This window comes from Netta rufina, assembly GCF_964035555.1.
Source record: "Netta rufina genome assembly, chromosome: 15".
Classification (NCBI taxonomy): Eukaryota; Metazoa; Chordata; class Aves; order Anseriformes; family Anatidae; genus Netta; species Netta rufina.
The window spans coordinates 6767818-6792800 of NC_140138.1; the positions used below are offsets into that span (position 1 = coordinate 6767818).

General features: G+C 48.1%; 1 protein-coding gene across 4 annotated transcripts in view; it reads left to right on the forward strand.

Annotated features, from left to right (window-relative positions):
• Nucleotides 1-18774, forward strand: part of ADCY9 (adenylate cyclase 9) — a 90719-nt gene extending 71945 nt beyond the window's left edge. For 2 of the 4 annotated variants that reach the window (XM_084296000.1, XM_084296001.1), the window contains 2 exons: nt 1896-1937; nt 7834-18774. In XM_084296000.1, coding sequence (XP_084152126.1) covers nt 1896-1937; nt 7834-9022 — 1231 coding nt within the window. In that variant the 3' untranslated portion in view covers nt 9023-18774. The remainder of the gene's footprint in view (nt 1-1895; nt 1938-7833) is intronic. The other 2 variants (XR_014618882.1, XR_014618883.1) reach the window with 2 other exon arrangements.
• The last annotated feature ends 6209 nt before the right edge of the window (nt 18775-24983 follow it).

A 24983-nucleotide genomic window follows, 5' to 3' on the forward strand; every position in this document is an offset into this window, starting at 1 on the left:
CACTCAAGCGAGGAGTACAGAACAGCCTTTTCTAGCTTCAGTGGAGGGAAGAAGTGTTTGGTTTCTGGAAGTAGCGTGCAGTTTCTGGATGCCTGCTCCCTTTTTCTCATCTCTGATTTTTCAGTTGGATTTATTTGTCCAGCTTACCTAACAACATCACTCCTCCAGTGTGCTAAGTGACCCTCTCCCAGTAACAGTTACTTTCACTTGTTTCATTTTTCCTTGGCACTCTTTCCCTGACCAACCACCAGCTTCACTGAGAAGTTAGCCGCAGGTTCATTTTTTCAAGGAAGTCGGTGAACAGTAAACTCATAATGCTGTTTCACGACTCCCTTGCTCCTCTTCCATAATTCCCCCAGGCCAGGGGTCTTGCTGCTCATTAAGCTACACGCCTGCTGCTAGCATGTCTTCATGGAGCTGCTGCAGCATAACTCAGTGCTGGGTGCAGAATCACAGACAGAACTAGAGAATGGCTGAGGCTGGAACGGACCCCTGGGGGTTTCAGTTGCAGCCCCTGTTCCAGCAAGGGACACCCAGAGCTGCTTGCCCAGGACCATGACCAGCAAGCAGAGCCTTTTAGAATAGGGTAATGTAACGTCAGTGTAGTACCAAAAGTCTTTATGCAAAGGCAGGCAGTCAAGCTACAGCATGGAAAAGGTATCAAAGTGGTTGACATTTTCCTGGGTGATTACTTCAACAGACCTCTGTGCAGTTTATTGCAGAAGAAAATCAAAACGTTTGTTGTCATAATTTTAACTCCTACTTCCATATTCAGAGACAAATTTTAGACAAATCACAGGTGTAATTACTAGATCAGCTGGTACATAAGCTCTGCATCATGATATTGCGCAAAGGGAGGGACACAAAACTTGAGATAACTTGGGGATTTCCCTGCACATCAATTTTATTAAGGGACTGGAAAGGTTATTCCCAAACAGAGAGGTGGAGACCTTGCAATCTGACAATTTGTAGCACCACCTTTGCTAACTACTAAGGGGGTAATTATGAATGTTTAAGAAACTTTGTCTTAAGAAATTTTCCTGATGATAGTGTATTTTTGCCTGTGGTTTGAGTAGTGGTGATCAGGAATGGGCAAAGTTTAGAATTCATGCAATATGTTATTTCATCTCTGAAGTATTTAAAGTAATAGGTTGAGCTGTTCAACTGCATACCTGAAAAACAGCAATTTGTAGAATAGATCGTGAACAAAATGCAGGTTGAATTAGTGTGTCCCGTAACTTCTATTTGCCTAGATTAATAATAACTTTTTTTTGTTCCTTTCTTATCGATAGTCTAGATGATTTTTTGTCAAAAAGGTAATTGCAGCTTTATACCTCACAGGGAAATCCATTCTGCACTATTCTTTACCTTTTTTTCACCCCCAAAAAGTAACTAGTTCTGTCAATTATAATACGTAATTGCTGCATAGAAATTGTAATGTTTAAATTACTTTCATTCATGGCATCTTCAAAAAGAGACTCTATATTTGTGTTTTGGTTATTATTTTTTTTAATCTTTGTATTGTGTTGGTCCAATAAGATGGAGGCATAGCTGATTTTTAGAGTTCTGAAATTGGTTTTCTATGTTTCCAAGGTAAGTCTGGATTCTTTCACAATTACTTGTTCCAGACATCATATTGACTGCATTATCATCACCTAGTCTTCAGAGGTTTTTGCATCGCTGTCTGACTGTGGTTGCTTCTGCCAAGCAAAAAGTGCAGATAAGGCGGCGTTCAAAGAAAGTTTGTCTGAAGTTGATCAAATGTGCAGTGCTATTATTGGTCCTACTGTCCACATAATAGAAAAGTTCAAAATGCTAACTGGAATTCTGGCAGAATGCTTTGTTTATTGCTTTAACTTCCTTCTGATGTCAATGCTTTTTTTTTTTTATTTCAGCTCTGTGGAAACTTTTCATCTGGATTTGGCGCAGAACTTTAGGTAAACTTTATATCAAATGACTGTGTTTAGGAATAGAAACATTTTCAACCAGTTACATGTAGTAAAAGTTTGCATCCATAGTAATACACTTGGGAATTCAACAAATTGGTCCAGCAAGTTGTGTTTAAGCTCCTTGTGTACCTAATTTCCTTTCCAGAAGACCTGAGTATGATGAAAAATCATCAGAGAGCTAATGCTGCAGTTGCTGAATTGCATAATGCTATTTTCTTTTTAAATTTTATTTGTAAGAAATAGAACTATGGAGGAGCTGTATAAAATAGCACCTGTTCTTCCAGTAGTAGCTGTTTTTAAAGCACTATCTGTACATCTTGAGCTTTTTTTTTTAAATTGTTTTGTTGATTTGCACAATTTGGAAGCATGCAGAGTTAGATGTTACCCACAGCTGGGCAGCTGAGAATTCCCTGGTGTAGAGAAACGTCAGCAGAAAGAGCAGACTGTGAAGCCAGCTGCCTTCACCAGGACGGAGACATGCAGGCAATGACAGTCTGCGTGCTGTCTGTCACCCGGAGCTCACTTAGGCAGCACAGCACGTACTGTCATTGAGAGCAAATGAAATTGTAGCCCCCAGACTTCTAAACCAACAAACAAAAATCTTTTACTGGGTTATGAATAGCCCCTTATAGATCAGCGAATTAAAGATTCACTCTAATTATTTCAGTGCTGAATTCCCTGTGATTTTATTGTGAGTTTTTCTTCTACCATTTGAAGTGTTTTTACTAGTTGTTGGTATTAGAAAAATGTGTTTTCTAATTGCACATTTGGGGGCAATACTGAGGTGATGTTGTGCTCGAATGAACTAATGACCGTATGAACAAGTTGACTAAGTAATTCATTTAAACCAGTGTGTATTCAAGAGGATGTTGCTTTTGCTGTATGTATCAGAAAAAAAAAAAAAAAAAAAAACAGTATTTACTTTTAAAAATTATCTACACAAAGTGCTATGTTAGTTTAGCAAAAATGTGTGTGTTGTAAAGACAGGGAGATGGTAACTAAGCTTTCTTATTAGATTTATTCACCAAGATGATAAAATTTAATACAGTGGTATTTTTTTACATGGGTTTTCCTTTCTTACGGCTTTGATTGAAGATCAAAGATGAAAGATAACTTCATTTTCAGAAGGGAATTCCAGTTCACTAAACCCAGAAGGGCTGAAAAGTTAAAGCCAAAAAACAGAGGTTGCTCGGTTTTTGTAGGCCAAAACACTGGAGGGAATTTGCTGAAAATGCAATGTACAAAATATTGAAGTGTGGTGATCACTGAAGGTAATGTCTTAGGATTAACCTGAATTTAAATCTTCAGTGTTGTATTATTAGTTTGTGAAATGGCCTAAGCTTTTATGTTGCTCAGAATTACAAATGTCTTGGCCACCATTGACAACAGCTTAACAGGCTCCTGACCAGCTGCTAATCACTAATAAATAATTCATTCTGCCTTAAATAATTGACAACCCTGTCTTCAGTTCCACGACTGTTTGTATATCATTGTTTATTAGGAATCTGTCAAAAAAGAGCTGTCAAGCATTGTTTACATGCAAACATTTTTATTTCAAGAATGTATCATGTAACTTCTAACTCATGATAAATAAAGGTAAGAGTAGATAAAACCAAACCACGTAGAGGTCGTTACTGCAAGCAGGCACGGAGTACACTCTACCTGCTTTGCAAATTGTAGCCTGTGATTTAGATTCTAAATAAAGCAGTGACCAAAACATCTGGCTCATTAAACATTTCTAAGCTTAAAATTAAGCTTTCTACTGTGAGATGCATGGTATTTGTATTTTGCCTGTCATTCCTTCAGTCAGAGAAAAAATGCAGATACATGGTGCACGTGTAAATATTGCACAGCGCCATCCTTCCTGTGGGCAGCGGCAGCTTTGTCAGGTGGTGGTTTGTTGGTCACCATCTCTGGTTTATTGCAGGAACTCTGTCACACCAGTGCGACGTTTGAGAGTGGCTTAGGCTCCTCTGATCTGAAGCTGTCCAAACTTAGGAAGTGATGTAATGCTTCTCTGGTTTGGAAGTTAAAAGAGAGAACTAGGAGTTAATCCTATTCTGCTTCTACTGTTGATTTGCAACAGAATTTGGTAGATTGGGGCTCTTTTTAATGTGCATCGTTATATACCACAGTTTTAGAGTTATGTGCAAACATATTTTTCCCTTTTTCCAGGTGGTGTACCAATAAAAAGCTGAAACTCCCTTATCCTAACAAACATTTACGCTGTTCATTTCTGATTAGTATAGATAAACAAAAAAGATCCCTTGGTCACCCAAATCAGAGCAAAAGCTTTTCCTTAGCTCTGAGAGGGCGAGACAAACTTTTTATTTGCATGCCTTTCATGAAGCCATTCCCTGCTCTTGATCAAGAATTGAAATAATAATTAATATTGCTTGGGAGGAAAGGTACTAGTAATGGTAATGAAGTCTCAGCACAGAGTTCATCTCTGGACTGTCTATGCTGTGCTCAGTAAATCAAAATATGGAATTTGCCTCCTTTTCCAGACAGACCAGTTCATCAGCCCCAAAGAGGTATTACTGCACTTGGTCTTCTAAGCAAGAAATATTTCTTGTTTTCATTCATTTCTTATCTGAGAGCAGATAAAGTATATTGTCGCAGCCTGTAATGGCTCAAGGAGGAACACTGATAGGCTACTCAAGGTGGAAGACTATAATTGCTTGATGATAGGTTTTTTTTTATATGCCTCCTCTTTATGTTCTTCATTGAAAGCAGCTGTTTGATTTCCTTTTTCCGTGCTGTTCCACCATTGCATTCTTTTTTAAGATTTAGCAGGCATGCATCCACTTCAAATATAGTAAGAAATCCAAATCCAAACATAGGTTACTGGCTCAGAAGCAAAATGGCTTTCCAAAAATCTTTATAAGTAGAAAGCCATTATCTTTATGATTTGTGATCAAGCCAAAGGAGATTCTATCTCCGGAGCTCTCACTTGTTCCATATTCAACACACAGGCTGAATGAAGATGCCAAGTTAATAGTTAGGCATCTGTGCCAGGAAGTGCTTCAACAGTTTGAGTTAAAGGAACATTGACAGCTTAAGATTTCGGTCTGAATGACTTTTAAAATTAGTTTTCTGCTGCAACACCTCATGAAAAGTAGAACTTAAAAGGATTTGGTTTTGTGTGATCCGTTTGTATATAGAGGTGTGGGTTTTTTTCTTCCTTGCATTCTAAAGGGCAGCTTTGGACAGAGGGTCATCTTTGCTAACAGGCTGTGAGGTGGTTTAAAGCCCTGTAGGTCCTGTAACCTATTCTCTGCAATGTCCAGAAATTTGATTTTCAAATGAGTAGGAAGTAAATGTTTCCTCCTTCAGGTTAGTATTGTGGCTTTTTGTACTAATGCTTGTAGCAGTCGCATAGGGATCAAAAATGCCTGCTCTGGAAAAGATACTGCACCTTCTCTTTTGAGATACTAACCCATTACCTTATTAATGAAATCAGGTCAGCTTACAAGTGAGTCACTCTCATTTCAAATGCAGATCTCTAAGGTTGTACACCCACGTGGGAAACAAGGTCAAGCCGGTGCTTGAGGAGATGATTGAGAGCTCGCAGATGCCAGTGCTTCAGGAGCTGTGAATGGGAGGCAGGAGTTTGTTCTTAAAAGGCATCTCTAGCGTTTGATACGGGCCACTTTTTGTAACGGAAAATGTATGGTGCCTTCTTAATTTATTTACGAGGAATTAGAGAACCAAGGACTATTTTGTACAATAAAAACTAAATAAAAAGCCTCTAATGACTTAAATAAATCCCTGTGGCAGGGCTGTTTGATGTTAGAGCAGACTATCTGAATCAAACTCGTGTACTCTCAAAGGAGTAACTTGGCATTGCTCAGATCTGCCGGCAGATCTCTTTCCACAAGATATGGAAAATAATCAACTGTTTTGAAAAGAACCTGAATCATGCTTCTTGACTGAGATTCATTCCTCACCTCCTCCAGCTTTCTTTATTTAAAGAGATCTTTACTCTTACCTATCCTCTCTTGTTCTGTTCTCTAAGCCCATCAAATTTGGCGGATATTTTTCTACCTGCTAAAGAGGCAGCAAGGCTTGTATTTTAGAAATTCATACTATTCCAGTCATTGATTTATTTTTTTTTTTTTATGTCAAACCAATAAAATGAATATGCCTTCACTTCTCCTGGGAGAAGTATATTTATGGTTGGGAAAATATATATATATATATATATATGTTATATATATTAATTCCCAACATAATACATAGTCTTACCTTTAATCTGAAATGTGACCTGTAAGCTCTCTGTTGTAAATACTTGCAGAAACCTTTTTCTCTCCTATAGGCTTACTATGATAAAATTGAATAGATACATATACCCAAAAAAAGACCATAGCACAGAATAAAATGTGTGTATTCATCTGTATCACAACTATGCGGGGTTTGCTTCATCATACCTTTCTGGCTATACTGTGCAATCAAATATTTGAGAAAGAACTTCCAGAAAAAGAAATAGGGTCTGGAATGTAGCTCAGTTGCTAAAACATTTGCTTTGATTTCAGAAGTGGAAGCATGTCCCCTACGGACATAAAGAAACAAACTGAACATTGAAATGTTTTCACATTACAGGAACAAATTTAAAGTCTTCTTTACTTGAACTGTTGCTACTGTTGTGCTTTGAGGTTTTGATGTCTTTTTGCTAACATACCTTCATAAGAGGAACACAAACAGACGCTGAGATACAGATTGCATTTCTCTTTTTGAAGAATAAAGGTTGAGGTGATGCTTTCCCTTATCAGACCATTTCTTAACTTGAGAAACCCGAGCATGTGTCTGCACATATCAAGTCTTACACTTTGGCATAAGAAAGTTCATAGGAAAAAAAAAATTCAGTTAAATGACTCCGGAAATCTCTGCATGCCAATCTGTCTGGGTTTAGACTTAGTTTCCAGCATTGCATAGGTGGTGTCTTCTCAGACTGAATGTGTCTTCACATCTCTCCAGAAAGTTGAGACTGTGGACTGCAGATGTCTCCTTGCTAAGGGCTGTTTGGCACTGGAAGCGTACTCTGTCAGTGCTTCATAATCTGCACAGGCAGTCAACGAATTGTCAAAAGGATTTGAAATATTGCTCTTAATCTATATGAGCCTTGATTTTTATTTTTTAATTTTTTTTTAATCTTGGTATTCTGAGAAACTTTCCATCTCCACCATAAAAAGCTTCAGTGGTTGTAAAGTGCAAAAGATGTCAACCCAGAGCTCCATATTCAGCGCTTTCATGCAGGAGACATGATGTTCTTCACGAAGCATCTTGTACAGGGCTATCTTCTTCCAAAACCTTGACACGTTAACATTAAAGGCACACTGCAAAGGTTGTCTTTGATGAGGAGACGAGGGAAAAGCTCGAAAAATCTAAAGTGAATGTTTCTAAATATTGGAAGTGTGTACAAAGAAATTATAAACACGCCAGTTACACACACTAACGCACGCAGCTGTAGACAGACATGTACATGCATGTATCTAAGCACACAGCCATTATTAAGCCTTTATTTATATGTATTTACATGTAGTGTTTATATAGAATAGTATTTATATAGTTATATGTAGTATTTATATAGAACAATAACTGTCTCCTTAGTGAAATCTTTAAAACAGGACCAACGTAAAGGTGGGCCAATTTCTGTGTTGCTAAACCCGATGGTATCCCTTTAAGGAAGTACTTGGTAAGTTTAAGAATGAAATTAATTCTTTAGCAAGCTTAATAGCAGATAAAGTTTTAAAGGCATATTTTCTATTTTGGTATGTAGCATACACTTCCAACAATTTTCTTATAGTGTAGGAGCAGAAATTGCAGTGCCCTGACCATGTTTTTAAATTCACCTTTCTTGTTCTTCCCTTTCTTCTGCTTCCAGCTCCAGGAAGAGTCCGTGCAACAGTTCGGTGCCAAGTGACATGAAGAGGCCAGCAGACCTCATCGGTCAGGAAGTGATTTTGGTTTTTTTCCTTCTGCTCCTCCTGGTCTGGTTTCTGAATCGGGAGTTTGAGGTCAGTTACCGCCTCCACTACCATGGGGATGTGGAGGCCGATCTTCATCGCACCAAAATTCAGAGCATGAGGGATCAAGCTGACTGGTTGCTGAGGAATATTATTCCCTATCACGTGGCTGAGCAGTTGAAGGTTTCCCAGAGCTATTCCAAAAACCATGACAGTGGCGGAGTAATCTTTGCTAGTATTGTGAACTTCAGTGAGTTCTACGAAGAGAACTACGAAGGAGGCAAAGAGTGCTACAGAGTCCTGAATGAACTGATTGGGGATTTTGATGAGCTGCTAAGCAAACCACATTACAGCAGCATTGAGAAAATCAAAACAATTGGGGCAACCTACATGGCTGCTTCAGGGCTGAACACATCGCAGTGTCAGGACAACAACCATCCCCATGGACATTTGCAGACCCTTTTTGAATTTGCCAAAGAAATGATGCGAGTGGTGGATGACTTCAACAACAACATGCTGTGGTTTAATTTTAAACTTAGGATTGGCTTTAACCATGGCCCTCTCACTGCTGGGGTCATTGGCACCACCAAGTTGTTGTATGACATTTGGGGTGACACTGTGAACATTGCTAGCAGAATGGACACCACTGGCGTAGAGTGTCGTATACAGGTGAGTGAGGAAAGCTACCGCATCCTGAACAAGATGGGGTATGACTTTGACTATAGGGGGACAGTCAATGTGAAGGGGAAAGGTCAGATGAAGACCTACCTGTACCCAAAATGCATGGACAATGGGATCGTGCCACATCACCAGTTGTCTATATCCCCAGACATTCGGGTTCAAGTGGATGGCAGCATTGGGCGATCTCCAACTGATGAGATTGCCAACCTGGTGCCTTCTGTACAGAATTCTGATAAGATAGCCCATGGCACAGATAACTCAGAAACCAAGGACATTCTTCCTTCCTCCAAGAAGCTCCAGAAAGATTCGATGAAAGCAGAAGAGAGGTGCAGGTTTGGCAAAGCTGTAGAGAAGACTGACTGTGAGGAAGCGGGAACTGAGGAGGTCAATGAACTGACAAAGCTAAATATCTCTAAGAGTGTATGATGCACTGTCAGAGTTGCATGAAGTGCTCTGTCAATAGAAACACAAAGACATTTGCAATTGGCAGTTTTCTTTTTCAAGAGAGACCTTCTCAACACCTGGGTTGTACGTTTGTTTTCATTTCAGCGCCTGATGCTGTGTGGATCACAGCTCTTCAGGGCTTGTTTTCATCCATCTCTCTCCTCCATGCCCCAAATCACATCCCAAGCTCCCCAGCTCCCTGTGCAACCATCTTACAGCTGAGTAGAGGATATTAAGTGCCTTCAGATATACTCCATTGGACTCCCTGTCAAGGTACAGAGGCCCCAAGTGAAATCATAGCTTTGGGTATTTATCTAATTTTAAAGAAAAGAAAAGCTGTGGTTATATCATTTTTATTGTTGTTTCTCACAAAACACTTTTTTTGGCTAATGCAACTCCTTGGGTTTTTTATATCTATCTGAACAATGTTTTACTGTTATCAGACCTTTTGTATGTAAACACACAGACAAATGTGCATGTATCTACCATATGAGACTGACATAAAGTGCCAGTAACGTACCACAAAAGAATGTCTTGGCAAGGGGGTGACACAATTTTACTTTGTGTTGGGCTGGAGGAGGAGTTCTGCAGTGGCTCAACATTTAGTTAGAGTAGGCTGAACAACTGCTGTAGTTTTATTCTCCTTTACCAATGCTTTCTTCAAACTTAATGTGCCATTGTGTGCTTTGGATACACTTCTTTTCCATATAGCCAATGAGTTACTGATATGTGGGAATGGAATAAGGGTTCGGACTTCACCAGCTCTCAGGACAGGCTTCCAGAAGCAGACAAGCGACCAGAAGAGCGTTACAATTCGGGTTTTGTGTGTCTGAAAGGGTTTTAGGTTGCTCCGCACCCTAGCTGAATTGGCAAAGGTAGGTGAAGTTGGTGTCTCTAAGCTGGTCTGATTTGAGAGAGAGAAAAGTTAAATAAATGTTTTGGAGATGCCGTTATTTATTTATTTATTTTATTTCTATTCTTATTTTGTTTTCATTTTTGTTTTTTTTTGCGGAAGAGATCAGGAGAGATGAGTCGTTAATTGGTTTAACAAGAGTAGTGGGATAGCGTTTCAGCCTCTTTGGACTACCAACCACTGTGAGGATGTTGTTACCTAGGCAATATTTGTTTCAAAGCTGGTGAAACGTCCGAAGCCACCAAACGCAGTTGGGCATCCCAGCTTCCCTCTGTACTGAACTAATGGTGCTGCACAATATTTTTTCAGGATTTGCCCCCTACACTGTGCTTTTGCAGCAGGGAATAGAACAGCATGCTCCCTGCGTGCCACTGAAAGCAGGAATAGGGAAAGAGTCCTTTGTTGCGAGCTGAGAAGCACAACAATTTCCCAGTCCTGCAGGTGACTTTGTGCAGGTCCTTGTGATCGGAGATCTGCTTGCACAGAGGTAACTGCAGGAGTGGGGCCTCAAACGATACTGGTCTGCCCTCTGCATGCTTCCATCACCTCACCCACTTACATCTGATGCCCCACTTTGGATATTATTACCTGTTCAGCTATTCGAGTTTAACAACCTTGCAACACCAAATAAGATTAAAAGAATTTTTGCGCCTGAAATAAGTTCTTTAGCCGGGGAAGAGCTGGTGAAATGCAATGCTGTGCTGTCTGCGTATTGGTATGTGTTTTAATTCTTTCTTTCTGTCTGACCTGAAATCAGAATATATTGATGCTTCGTTTTATTCCCGATGCAATTTTTGGAGTTTGAGTAATAAATATACACACCGTGACATTCCCATTCAGCCATCTGAGATCCATCTACACTCCATGGTGAGCACAGAGCCCTTGAAGCCTTTGTCAAATGTAAATCTAGGAGGTTTCTGGATCTCAGTTACTTTAAACAAGACTCTGCACACTGTTCTCACAAAAGCTGCTGTTTATGCATCTCTAAATTGCATTGGATACAAAAGCTGTTTAAGGTGAATCTTACTCGCTCAGTCTCCCAGCACACACAAAAAAAGGGGGTGCTCATCCCTGTGCCACAGATGCCGTAGCCTCGTTCGGGGCTATTCCGGACAAGCAACAATAGGAAGTTGTTTTTAGTAGTGCAACGTTTTACAGCAGCCTGCCTTCCCACTCGATTAGAACTAGTCCCCTTCCCCCGTAGTGGGTTGCACTTCCAACTTTCAGGTAGTATAACTCTGCAAATACCTCTTGCATCCGACGAATGTATTCTTGAAACCATTTCTAGGATTCTCCTTACAGTGAAGTCTATGTCAGTATTTCTTTTCTTACAGTAGGGGAGTTCACGTGGTCCAGAATTGTTTACATGCCTTCTAGTGTTATGTTCGGGATCTCAAAGTGGTTCAGCCCTTTTCCCCTTTCCCTTCTTTCTCCCCGTTTTACAGACAGCTCTGCCCAGGGTTCAGTACCATTTCTCTCTCGCTGACCCCCTGCTTTGTTGGGAGCCCTGTGCGGGGACCTCTTGCCACCAGCCAGGTTTGCACCGCGTGGAGCCTCTGAAATGGGCAACGCTGCTGTGCTGCGGGAGCACTGCAGGTGGCTGCTAGCGTTCAGATACCAAAAAATGCAATACCACGGGTTCGTTATTGTCGGTATTAAGCGAATGAAATGGCAGAGGACAGAAATGGGGTTGGGCTCTGAAGCTGGGGGCTGCTGTCTGCTGCAGCCTCCGCCGCCTCCTTCGGAGGTCAGCGCCTCGTCGTAGCACAGCGAAGGAACAAAATTGGGAAGCTGAGCTGTCGGCCTGCGCTTTGAACAGCCAGATTTTCACAGGCACAGGGAGACGCTTGCTTTTTGTTGGGAAATGGTGGGGGTTGAACCTTTGCGCCTTCCCTTGACGCCTTTGAAAAGATGTCCCGGTGCTCGCAGAAATTGTTCTGCGGGCGTTTGTAACGGTGCTGGGCTGCATCTCGCCGTGCCCCGGAGCTGGCCCTGCCACACGTGTGCTTGTGGGAGGCCTCGAGCGAAGCCGGTGTCATTGAGATGTCCCTCCTGCTTGCCCCACTGATGCCACCGCCGTTCAGACATGGGGTGGAAGCTGCAGGGCTGGACAGAGAGCTGGAGGTGTGTTCTGCATGCAGCCAGCGCAGCACTGTGCTCTGGTTTTGGGGTGTCTTCGTGCTGATTGTTTCAAAACTACCCAGAGAGGGGGAAAAATTGCTGCGTTTTCTAGGCTGGGGCTGCCTTCAGCTGCAGGTCTCTTGTGGGAGCTGCTCGGGAGCACAGAGTGAGGAGCAGGATGGTGAGCGTGCCCTGCAGCGGCGTCTTCATCTGCTGCCAACGCGCAGAAATGCTGACTTTCTTGCAGCTGCTTCTGTGAAATTGAATTGATTTCTCATTTAAAAACACGTAAATGGCGTTCCTGTTGATTTACTTCTGGTGTTCGTGATTTGGAGACAGGACCAGAGCTGCCTGTTGTTTCCCACAGTTTGGTGCCATCCCCTTTGGCCAAACCAAGCAGGCACAGTCAGATTTTGAGGAGACAAAATGGGGGCTGAGAGGATGCCCCCAGCGTGGAAGTGGCACAGACCTCTCCCAGAGCCAGGTCAGCGTCGGCTGGCACCAGGAAAAGGGCGAAAGATAACTAGTTGAGAGGTTGGACTCAATGATCTTGAGGTCTCTTCCAACCTATAAATTCTGTGATTCTGTGATAGTTGGGTACTTCAGGGCTTATAATTGCTGAACTTGTTTCTAAAATTTTAATTCTGAATACAACAGCCATGTTTAAAAAAAAAAAAAAAAAAAAGTTGTAAGGGAGCAGTTGTGCACTTCATGCCTTTATGTTGCAATATCGCAGAGCCTGGGAGTGCCTGAGGTTGGTTATAACCCAGTCGGCTGCGTAACTGAACAACTTGGGGGGTTTTACCAAATTTAAGGACTGCGTCTGTTTTCTCTCTGCTTTCGTACGGGATTTCTCTGGCTCAGTCTGGGTGACCTTGAGTATTAGAGACCATGCAAAAGCGGAAGTTAATAACTAAAATGAAGTGAGGGGCTGCTGGTGTTGGGTTCAGGGAAGCAGAGCTCAGGAGGGCCCTTGTCCCCAAAATGCTCTGGGATGCTGAAAATGGAAGGATGCTTGCAGAAAGCACGTTTTGTTTGCTTGCTAAGCTTGAGGCTTCTTGGTTCGAAGCTATTTTGTGGGGAGGCATATTTGGAAAGGAATGTGGCCAAGCAAAAAATGAGAAACTCTGCTTGCTGTCGCAGCAGAAAAGAGACACGTGAGCGGGCAGGGGTCCTTGGTGGAGGGGCTGCCTGGTACACACGGAGGGTGCGGCTTTGCCTTGAAGTCTGGCATTTAGTTATAAAGCACTGTTTATTGATGTGACTTTCCCAGCTGCTGGAGATGTCATGGGGATGGTTTGGCTGGAAACAGAGTGATTTACACACGGAAAGAAGAGCGGTGGATGCTGGAGATGCAGGGGTGCCCCAGCGCTGTCCGGCAACGTGCTGCAGCGCTGCCACCTCGCAGGAGCAGCCCTGGGGTCGGCTGGCTCGGTGGGGTGGGAACAACCTGGGCTTGAGGCTCGATGGAACCGAGACCATCAGCACACAGCGCCTGCAGAATTTTGCCAAGTCCCATAAAAACAAAAATTTGGAAATGATAACCGCTGCATGCTGATCCCTGCAGACGTTCTGGCTGTGCCTATTTTAGTTAGAGGGGGGCAGTGGTCTGGTGACTCAGTCAGGAGCTGTGAAACCATGGACCATTTTCTGCTGAAATGTACCGTGCAGGAAACCAGAGAGGCAGGAGGGTCTGCTGGTAGGAGTGCAGGACCCCGTACACCGGTGGATTTTTGTTTCAGTGGATTTTGGTGCTCTGTACGATGACGTTCGTGCTTCCAGCTCAGAAGGTGCCCACAGACCCCCAGACCCCTACCGCTGTCGCCAGAGCTGTGAAATCCTTTGGTAGTTTCCAGGTTGCCTTTGGTGTCCTTGGTGCCCACGGGGGAGAGCAGCAGGGGGCAGCGGTCGGACGCACGGACAGGACTCGGCAGTGTTCCCCGTGACACCCCAGGCAGGCGACAGACCTCTGCGGGGTCTAGAGGTGGGTGCCTCTGTCCCCTGCAGCAGGGAGTCACCCGCAGCGATCACCCACTGCTTCTGGGTGCTCCCACGAGGCACAGGGTCCCCCAGCTCAGTTTTTCACGTGAAGCCATGCCCAGCTCCTCAGCTCGGGGGGCACTAAGCCCATTTGCCAACTTCAGGAGGAGCGAGAGCCTTTCTCTAAGGAGGAGCGACCAACTTCCAGCCTTCACCTGCTACAGACTCGTGATTTATGGTTTCACGTGGCACAGAGGCCCCCTACATCTCCACTGCAGCAGGGGGCTGAGACTCCTGAAGCCATCCATGGGGTCTCTGGGGACATCCCCTCTCTTCGTGCTCATCCTCATGGGTGCTGTGCAGCCCCCTCGCGTCCTGCCGTAACTGCTGGCCTGGTGGCAAAATGTGGGGTAAGCAAACAGTGCTGCACAAAGCACCGAGCACGCTGATAACACAGAATCCCAGGGTCATCAAGGTTGGGAAGGACCTTCAGGATCTCCAAGTCCAACCAGCAGCCTGGCCTCACAATCCTCTGCTAAGCCACATCCCGCAGGGATGGGGACTGGGCAGCACGCCCCGGTGCCTGGCCACCTCAGTGCTCAGGTCAGTGAGGAAGGGGGAAGGTGGACATGAGATGATGTGTGGGGTGCTCTGAAGGCTCATCTCGAATTTCCACGTTCAGTGACTTTGCTCGGCTGGAGCACGGGGAGGTTTGGGGTTTCTGTGTTAGGATGAGGGAGCCTGAAAACGGCCGCAGTTTGTGAAGCTGCTGTAATGCCACCCCCTGAACTCTGTCCTCTGAGCAACGCGGCGGGTTTTGTCAGCAGCCATCAGGCACCCAGGAGCTTGCTGGCTTTGTCTTTAAATTAGAGTTCATTAAAAATCAAATGTCAGACTCTGAATAGGCTCAAGCAGTAACTAAAATCACTGCGGAATCTGATTTGTGTTACCAGTGGCTCAGCTGGAGCGTTGCTGGGGGGTTAGGGGTGCTGAGTGAAGCTCTGTGGAATAACAGCAGTGCGGGTTTTCTGCAGAAAACCCTTTTTAAGCCTTGAGCAGAAGAGCTAAACTTTTGTCTTCAGCTAAGGAAACTGGCTATACAACTTAGAGAAATGTTTCCGTTTTACATTCAAGAGGCAATATTAGATTTTAAGATTATTTTGGGAAAACAAAAACAAAAACAGGTGGGTAGAAGACATTCAAAGCTTTTTTCCCTGGTTCGTTAGTGCAGCTGCTGTCCATTAGTTGGCCAGGAGAGGTGCAGGGGCGCGAGCTGTCCCACCTGCGGTGCGATGCGGGTTGTGGGGAGCCACTGTTCTGCACACATCGCGGGGCTGGACGCTGGTGCAGGGGGAGCAGTCGCTCATTTTATTGTTCTGGAAGGGCCCCGAGGCTGCTGCATCCACTTCTCACACTGTAGCTCTCGGTCTTACTTTGTACATGTTTTACTCTGTTCTTGCACTGGTCTTTGGCTCGCTGTAGCAGCGCGTATTTTCATCTCTAGATGTTGCAGCATTCGCTGAATCTGAAGAACTGCAAAGAAGGCAGTGGCTGGGACCAGCTTCTAAAATGTCAAGTTTCAGCTCTTTGACTGGTGCTGCCCTCGCCTAGCTCGTCATCCGTGGTCGCTTGAGCCGCTATGTACCCGAGGTACCCGGCCAGGCTCTGGGTTGCTCCGCAGTTCGTGTGGTTTTGAGCTTTCTGAGGATATTAACACACTCGTGTCAAAGTGATTTTCTCAATTTTTACTCTTTTCTCCCTTACTTACTAATGAGTTTGCCTGTTTCTAAATTCATGCATTGGCTGAATATTAGCGCGCGATTCAGAGATTGTTTGTATTCTTTGGTTGTGGCTCGGGGCAGGAAGAAATGCAGCGCGTGGGGCAGCGATGAACCGGGGGGAGGGTATGCAGCAGGAAGGTGCCTGCCTCTTCAGCATCCTTGACTCTTTGCCTTGATTCCAGCAGGAGCAGCGTTTCATTTGGGGTTTATCTGAGAGGTGAGCTGGGTACCTCCGTCTCGCTGGTGCCCCCAGGAGCATCCCAGGGAGGGTTTTGGTGGTATCGCAGCACTCTGCTGGGCACCGGGGTTGCCTCTGGGCTGGCTCCAGCACCTGCAGCGGTTTTCTCCGTGTGTAGAGGTTTGGGACTCCCCCACCACCAGACTGCCCTTCCCAGATTTCATTTGTCACTGCTAGTTTTCTGAGGCCGTGTTGAGATACACATGCGCATGCGTGTACGTGCCGAGACAGAGACTTGTTGCACCCTCCTGCGAGTACAGCTTCCAACTTCCAAAGTAATAAACTCTTTAAAGCCAAGAGCCTTAACGACTCCCACCGTCTGCTGAGAGACAAAGCACAGGTTCAGGTTTGTGCCGAATACTTAGGAATTTTTAGCCATGGATGTCTCCTGTCCGTGAGGAGGTAACAGGAGCATCCAGAGACGTGAAGGACCTCGGCGGCGCTCGCCGGATCCACCAGGAACACGTAGAAAGGCTCCCCCGGTGCTCTCAGGAAAGCCACCTCGCTCCCGCAGGGCTTGCCGTCACATTGCATTTCTCATAACAGCTCCTTCTTTCTGTGAAATGCTGCTTTTAACCTGGCGTCAAAGCTTTCTGGTGGTGGTGGGGCTGGCCACCTCTTTTCCCGTTCGGCCCCACCACGGGGCAACCCCACGGTGTCGGTGCCGGAGCCGTGGTGGGGTTTGGCCAGGTGGAAGCGAGGAACCCAAATCCAGCAGGGCCGCTGCCTCGACGTGGTACGGAGACTTCAGCGCTGCCCGTCCTTGCCTAAGCACACGTGGAGATTGTATGGAAAGTGTTAAACGTTCATTGAGAACAGTTTCCAGTTCAGGAAAAAAAAAAAAAAAGAAAGAAAAAAAAAGGCAAATGAAAACATTTTAAAGTATCCAGGTTAGCTGGAAATTGTTTCTTCATGACGTCTTTGTTTTCTTTCTCTTCCCATCCTAGCAAGGGCCGTGCTCACACTACCTTCTCCCCTCCCTTTCTGCAGAACGACAGAACCGCGCTGTTTACAAGCGCCCTGCGGGGAAGCTCGGCGCTTCTGCCGGGTCGCTTTGCTGGGGGACGGGGCTTCCGCGCAGCGGCTTCACTGTAAATACTCTGCATATGCTTCGTTGGCAAGGCAGAAATGGAGAAAAGTTGTATCTGTGAAATATTAAGCTATATATGTATATAGATAAACCGCGTATTATCTCTGACTCGTTACTACGGATCTGTAATCAATTGTATATTAAACTGTTTTACTGTACCGCAGATCATTTCACGCTATCTTAGATGTAGACAAGCTGAGAACGTAATTCACAATACACTATGTCAACTTAAAATTTGTTTGCTTTTTTATTTTTGCTTCAGCACAACTTCAAATGCAATCTCGTGCCATTTGCACATTGTTTCAAAGTATAATAGTTTGGAACAGCAGTTTTTTGAGCCCTTTGTTTTGGATCTGGCATCTTGCAATGTTTCTTTGATAAATCATGAAACCACCGAGTTAATTTTTGATTAGGTGCATATTTAGAGGGCGTTTTGAATGCTGAAGGAATTTGTCACGTAGCCCAGAGCACAGGCCCGCTGCACTTCGGTGCATTGCTCGGCATGGCCGCCGTGCCCCCAGCAGCGGCTCAGGAGCAGGATCAGGAGCAGGATCCCCCCGCTTCGTCCTCGTCTCAGCACTGCCCCGGGGCCTCGGCCACATCTCTGCGGCAGGGACAGCCCAGGGCTCGGTGTGCTGGGGAGCTCATCACGGTTGAAGTTGGGCATGGATTTAAGACAGACGGTTTTTCTTTAGCAAACAGCCTGGATGGTTTATTCTGCAAATTATTTTAATCTGCTTTAACAGTGGAGCAGGACGTTGTTATTCCGGAGCAAGAGTCCACAGGACAAGAAGTCACTTTTCCCAGGAGTGGTTGTCTGTGAAGACGAGCCTTGACGTTTCTGAGATGCGAGTCCGGCCGGCAGAAAGAGGTGAACGTGTTGTTCTGGGCTGCCATGGGCAGTGGAGTCTGTGTCCACCTCCCTTGAAGCATCCCACTGTGTTTTCACTGGGTGTCATGGGGAGACAGACTTGTCGGAGGACCATCCTGAGCCCTGGCAAAGCAAGGCCTTGAGCTGGAAGATCTGAAGGCTGCCTCTGGGTCCATGCTCACCCGCTGTGCCAGCGAGCTCAGGTGCCCACGGTCACCGTGTCCATCACCACCGAACCCTTCCCTACCCCTGGGCGCTGAAGACAGGGCTGTGCTGAGCCTCTCGTGGGGTTCAGCCAGACGCCGTGTTCAGGAGCCTCGGGTTCCCTTTCCCCCGCTGCCCATCAGGCCGCAGCAGCGTCACACCACGAGCTTTGTCCTGGAACCACAGAGAGGTGAAATTTGTTCCCCCTGAGGGTGTTGATTTATTGCTTTCCCCCTGTATTTTAAATACATTTTCTTTCTGAAGACGAGGTAAGTATCAGAGCACACGTCATGCGCGTGGTGCGACTCGCTCTGCAGCCAGCAGCCAGCGGCTGCACCACGACACTCGATGGCAACCCGGGGTTTTGTGCCAATGTGCAAATTTAGGCGATGCTCAAGTGTGCCTGGGTGTTGGCCTTCTGTTGTAGGTGAAAACTGTTCCAATGTTATCCAGTGGGTTTTCTATTGTAGATCATGGTGATTGTGAACTGCCAAGGGATATTTTTTAATAAATCTTATAAAGGCATTTCAAATAAATCCAGCCCTTCTGTTTTCCTTTTCAGTTCTGTGTTGTCTTCTCCCAAAGCTGCCCCATTTTTCAGTTTCCTGTCTTTCTCTGTTCAGGTCGCAGTGAAGGATGTGTTAGATGTATTTAAAGATATTGGCTTGTGTGTGTTTAGCTTAGTAGGGGACTTTGGGAATGAGAAAAGCCCCAAAATCTCCCAGGGCCGTGTTTCGTTGCCGTTCCCAGGGGACCGTGGCAGGGGTGATGCCGTGTCCTTGGGACATCGCCTTGCGGGGGTCCCACACCCCAGTAATGCCAGGAGCACAGGAAGCTCTGCAGCAGCCGGCTTCTTGCTTCTTCATGCATCAGGATCCCCCAGACACCTGGAACGTGAGTACTGGCTCGCTCCTTGCTCCCAGCAGCGTGGTGTGGAGGTCCCAGGCCGGCGTGCGCTGCCCAGCCGTGCTGCTCTAGGGGTCGGCTGTTCTGGAGGAGCCGCTGTTGCCTCCGGGATAATGAAGAGATGCAGAAGCCCGAGCTGCCCCAGCGCTTGGTGCCGTGGCACCCAGGGCAGTCCCACCTCGCGGGGTGGCTGGCTGCCTGCTGCACCCGCCTGGCCTTCCTCTTGCCACCAGAGGTGCTGCTCAACCTTCTGGGAGGTGAGAACCTGAGTGCATCCTGCCCGGGAGGGAGCAGGGACGTGGGTGCCCTCCAGCTCTAGCAGCATGGAAGGTGGTCAGGGAGTGGTGATGCTGCCCCTGCCCCTGGGGTCTCCTTGGGGTTTTCCCCAGGGAGCTCGAGCTGGGCTCCTCACCCTGGGTACTGGTTTTGATTTCCATGGTGCTAAAGAATCTTTTCCTCCATCTCTGGGGCCAAATCTGTCTTTGGAGCAATATTTTATTCCCCGCTCTCCCTGGTTTCATAACATTCAGTCCAGTCAAAGGCCCATAAGCGATTTGTGTTCAATTAACGTTGCCACTTAAGCACCCGCTCGTTGCGTCGCTCGGCGTGGGTTCGCCACATCACTTGGGGGAGCGGGGACCTGCCAAGGATGCGCTCGGCCGCTGCGCAGCCCCTGGGGCCGGGCGGCTCGGGAATGCAGCAGGCTTTTGTTCTCACTTGTTAATCATTGTTTTGCTGTTGGTAACTGAGCTTTGTCGCTTTGTGGTGTCGAGCAGCAATTCTCATTTCACAGCTTTGCGGAGTTTATGGGAATTTAAGAGCTGGATGCAAATGAACTTCATTAATGTGCTTAATTATCTTATAAACCTCATATCCATCTGTCCTGCATATGCTTTGTACTCAAAGCTTTAAGGCAAGCATCCACATCAGCGTGGCACGAGGCGGCTCTGAGCAGGAGCCCTTGGCGAGCACCAGGCTGTGCATGCGGCATTACCTGTGGAATGATTTGCTAAGAGCAAAATGTAGAATAAAAAATGAAGAACACAGAAACTTCTCCGAGGTGTCCAAACTCCAGCCCCCACACCAGGGGGAATCCTGAAGCTTCAACACCTCGATGATGTACGTGGTTTTCAGCAGAAAGCTATTTTGTGTGTTTCCAAAGGTGCTGCTGTAGCAGTGCTCCAGCAGCTGTGGCCATAATCGCGATGGGAGCCATCCGTCCGTCTTGGCAGCAGATCCCCAGGTTGCTGCTGGTGCTAGGAGCAAAGTTACAGGCAGGGCCACTCAGGAGCCCACTGGGGCCTTCTCCAGCAGCACCTCTAAGTCTGGCCCCCTGGCCGTGCAGGCTGCGCTCCAGCCCGCTGGCAGGAACTTGGAGCACCGGACCCTTCCCTGGTGGTCGGCTCCTCTCCCGTGTGGACACCACCACCCAATGCCACCAAGTCAGTAAGTTTATAACCCGCCCTGCGCCAGCTCCTCTCGGCGAGGCATGCCCTCACTCCTGCCATCGCCTCCTTCCCTGTACAAGCATTTCACCATGGCAGAGGAGCACTGTGGTCCCAGCACCAGGTGCCACAAGCAGAATCGCAGGGGATGCTGCAAATTAATTGCATTATAGTAAATAATTATAATAATTTAATTTAGATAATAATTTAACTCCATTCAAGCATAGCATAAAAAGGAGCCTTTTCTTCCAGGCTGCCTCATGAAGCTGCAGACCTGCTGGACAGGAGGCGGTGCAGGTGCCCGTGGTGCCGGGGCTGTGCCGGGGCCGAGGTGCAGGGAGCGGTCGCGGGGAACTGGGGCTGTGGAGCTGGAGATGCTGCAGTTGGGTGCTGGGCACAGGGAGCATCTCGGCTGGGAAACACCAGCAGGGCTCGGTACGGATCTGCAGCTCTTGTCCTGGCAGCAGCAGCCCCGGGACTGTGCAGCTCTGAGGCTGGCGTCCCATGGACACCGCGGTAAGCAGCGAGCTGGGAACGGGGAGCCGCCACGCATAGCAAAGTGCTGACGGAGAGCTCGTTCCCTCCTTTCACTCTTGCCAGCTCACATCATGGCAGAGACACCTTGTTCCCGGAGGGGCTCGGATAACACCCCGTCCTGAGAGCCCTCTGCCTTGCTCCCTTTTTGCATCCAGCCTCCCTGGTCCAGTGCCAACGTCCCTATCAAATTACCAGCCACCCTAGCTCCCCTTTTTCCCTCCAGCACAGCCAGACACTCAGCTTCGGAGATGATATTGAAGAATTGTCGTCATCTGGAGCTCTAAAAACTTGTAAACCTTAGCGAGGGATGGCGATGCTGCGTGCCGAGGGGTTCCACAGCCAATGCTTGTGCTGGGGACACACCAAAACCTTTGGTCCCTCAGCACAACTTGAGCTGTGGCTGCACGGTGGGCAACACTGCTGAGGTGTGGCCCAACACCTCCGGAAAGGCTGGAGCGTTGGGGCTGGCATCCTCCAGCTCCCCTCCGGCACCAGGACACTTACCGACATCGCGTGTGGTTGTAGCTCCAGAGCCTGTGTTAGGTGAGGCTGTGTCCCCGCAGGGCGCTGAATCCCTCTCCTGGAAAAGGGGAAGAGTTTTCTATTTTCTATTGCAATCCATAGAAAATATGAGCAAAATACGCGTTTCTAGTGCTGCTGCTGTCCCATGGAGCTCCTATCATGGGGACCTGCAGGATGGGGCAGCTCCTGCTGGTCCTGCTCCCAGGGAGCCCTGGAGGTGCCCGGTGCGGTGGTGCTGCAGCAGATGCGTGGGCTGAGTTCCCAGGTGAGGTTTGCAGCAAACCCCCTCTGCTTCCCTACCAGCACACCTCTGTCCCTGCTGGGCCCTGCTCGGTGTGCCGGGCACTGTTTTTCCTTCTGGGGTTAGTTTTGCGTGCCCCTGTGCTACCTGCAGCCAGCACGCCCGCTGCAAGTCCATGTAAAAGCCAGGAAGCCCTGGGCACCATTCCCAAAGATGCTGGGAAAGCCCGTGCAAAACCCAGGGCCTGCCACCCACAGAAAGCTGCAGCTTGGGGCAGGGTGGCCCTGGGGACACGGGGACACAGCACCAGGAGCACCTGCATGTCCCGGCCTTTACCTCCCCCTAGTGCCACCCCCACTCCGGCTGCAGCAGGGGAAGCCCCAGGAGCCAGGGCTCAGCGCCCTGCCCGGCCCCCAGGGCTGCTGGCAGCAGGAGCGATCACCCCAAAACCCCCAAACTGGGCTAGTGAGCACTGGGTACTGCAGCTGGCAGCAACGAGGAGGCATTCAGCATCCCCCAGCTATGGGGGAGAGGGGGAGCCTGGGGGCAAGTACCCAAAGGTGTGATGTTTTGCAGGCCGAACGTCCCTAAAAAGCACTGTTTTGAAGGCTAAAATGAGGCTGTTTCAGTGCCACAGTTGTGGGGCCAAGGATCTCTGGGGCAAAAGCCTGGCACATGGGGTCCGTCCCTGCTGTCAGCTCCGTGCTTTCCACCTCTCGTGGTCTGAGAAGGACAAAGGCAGGAGGAGGCCCTTCCTTGGAGGCCGGACGGTCTGCGCCAGCCCAGCCTGGCCAAGGCACACTCTGGTAAGGTACATGGCAGGGAAATGGTTCAAAAAGCACGTTTGGCACCACAAAGTGGCTTTGTATAGTTGTGGGTGTCGGGGAGCTTCATGACCCACTGCTGGTGATGCCCCAGGCTCTGCAGTGCCAGGGACTGGGCGTTTTGGGGTTGTCCCCAGGGCAGGGACAGAGCACGGGAATTGGCTCGATGTGGGGTCGATGTGCCCGTGGGCTTACAGGGAGCGGTGTGGGGGGGTGGAAGCTGGCTCACAACCCTGCCCTACCTGGATATGTTTCTGTTGCCCTGAGGGGTGTTGGACTTCTCTGCTCCTCTGCGGTGAAGAGCAGGACTTGCATGTGGGGAAGGGGCAGGGGGTGCAGGCTGGGCAGTGTGGGGCCGTGTGGGGCTGCGGGGTGTGGAGCTGTAGGGTGTGGGATGGGGGGCTGTGCAGCATGGTGCACAAGGTGATGCCGTGTGGGGTGCGAGAGGGGCTGGCTCCACAGCACCATCCCCCAGGGGATGCCCAGACCCCACCACGCTGTGCCCCCAGTCCCCACTGCTTCTGGAGGAGCCCCCAAACCCACACAAGAACCGCAGCGGCCACTGCTGCCAGAGCAGGGCTGGCCACAGCCTGCACGTCCCCGCCGTGCAGAATGAGCCCTGGGACGCTTCCAGCAGGAACCAGCCCAAAGAAGGCGTTTGCTGCACTCTTCTGGCTTTAGAAATGTCTTGGAACCAGAGGATTCCTCTCTTTCGAACTGCGTAGGGGGAGCCACAGGCCCGAAGGGTTAATTGCAATTAAACCCCGTTTGGTTTTAGCAGCCGCTAACGCTAACCCCGCGGCCCTGGCAAGCCCTGCGCTGGGGTATTTATAGCACCCTGAACTTTGAGCATGTCCAGCGAGCGGGCAAAGCCCGAGCCGGAGATGCAGGGAGGGCCGGAGGCTGCTGGGTCCCCTACGCCAGCAGGGCCACGTCCTGGCCCGGCCCCTGGAAAAACCCTAAGGCCCCCAAAACCTCTGTTTTTGCGTCTCTTTTATGCTGCAGCAGAGGTACCTAGGGCGTGACGGGCCCCACATTGGATGCAGTGCTCCTGGCCGGCGGCTCAGCCACACTGGCATGGCTTGGAACAGGGCAAGAGGACAGAGGACGTGCTGGGCTCACAGCCGCACGCAGGCCTGAGGACAGCAAGGGGGACAGCAAGGATGCTGGGAGAGGGGCTGGAAAGCGGGACTTGGACCTAGGAGCAGTGCGGGAGCTGGAGCTGCTTAGCCTGGAGCATGGGAGGCTGAGGAGAGACCTCGCCATGCTCTGCACCTCCCTCAAAGGTGTTGGTCCCTTCTCCCAGGCGACAAGTGGCAGGACACGAGGAAACGGCCTCAAGGTGCAGCAGGGGGGGTTGAGGTTGGACGTCAGAAAGAATTTCTTTACAGAAAGGGTGGTGAAGCACGGGAACGGGCTGCCCAGGGAGGTGGTGTCTCCTCCCCTGGAGGTGTCTGAGAGATATGTGGACTAGTTGGCAAGGATGTGGTTGAGTGATGGGACTCGGTAGGTCAGGTTGGTGGCTGGACTTGATGATCTCGTAGGTCTTTTCCAACCGGAGTGATTCTGTGGTTCTTTGATCTCCAGTCCGGGGCTATCCTGCTGCTGGGGTCATCCCAACACTGCCGTAATGTCCACAGCCATCGGATGGTCTGTGAGTGTCCTGGTCTTCTACGGGGAGAGGTGAGAAGTGACTCAAAGAGGTGTTGTCTGGAGCGTGCTTGTGTAGATGCTTCCAAAAGGGCATTGATCTGAGGTGGGATTGGAGCAGGAGCGGTGAGACCTCGCGATGTGTTCTCGCCATCAGTGGAGACAGTGCAAAGACTGGGAGCCAGCTGCAGGGCACGAACCGGCTGAGGAGGAGTGTTAGGAGTCCCAAACAGCCTTCTTTCAAGGGCAGGACAGCAGCATCGCTCCCGACCACTGTGCAGGATGGCACCAGGTCAGCCAGACCCCGTGAGGCCGATGGGGGATGCACCACGGTCACAGGGAACCTCTCCAGCCCCTTCTCCTGGGGCTGAGCGTAGGATTGTAGAAGTGCTGACTGGAAGGCTACCAAGAGTGTGCAGTATTTATTTTTTTCCTCGAAAGCAACTGAAATGTTTTGGCTGAAATTTATTTTTTTTTCTTGGGAGTTTTCACTGTGATTCTGGCCCGAGAAGAGAGCATTTCATCTAACGTAGGTAATGTTTGACAGGGTTGTAAGCAAATGAAAATCAGGTCTTATAAAGAGAAGTGTCTGGAAACCCTCACAGAGGAGGACTGGCCTC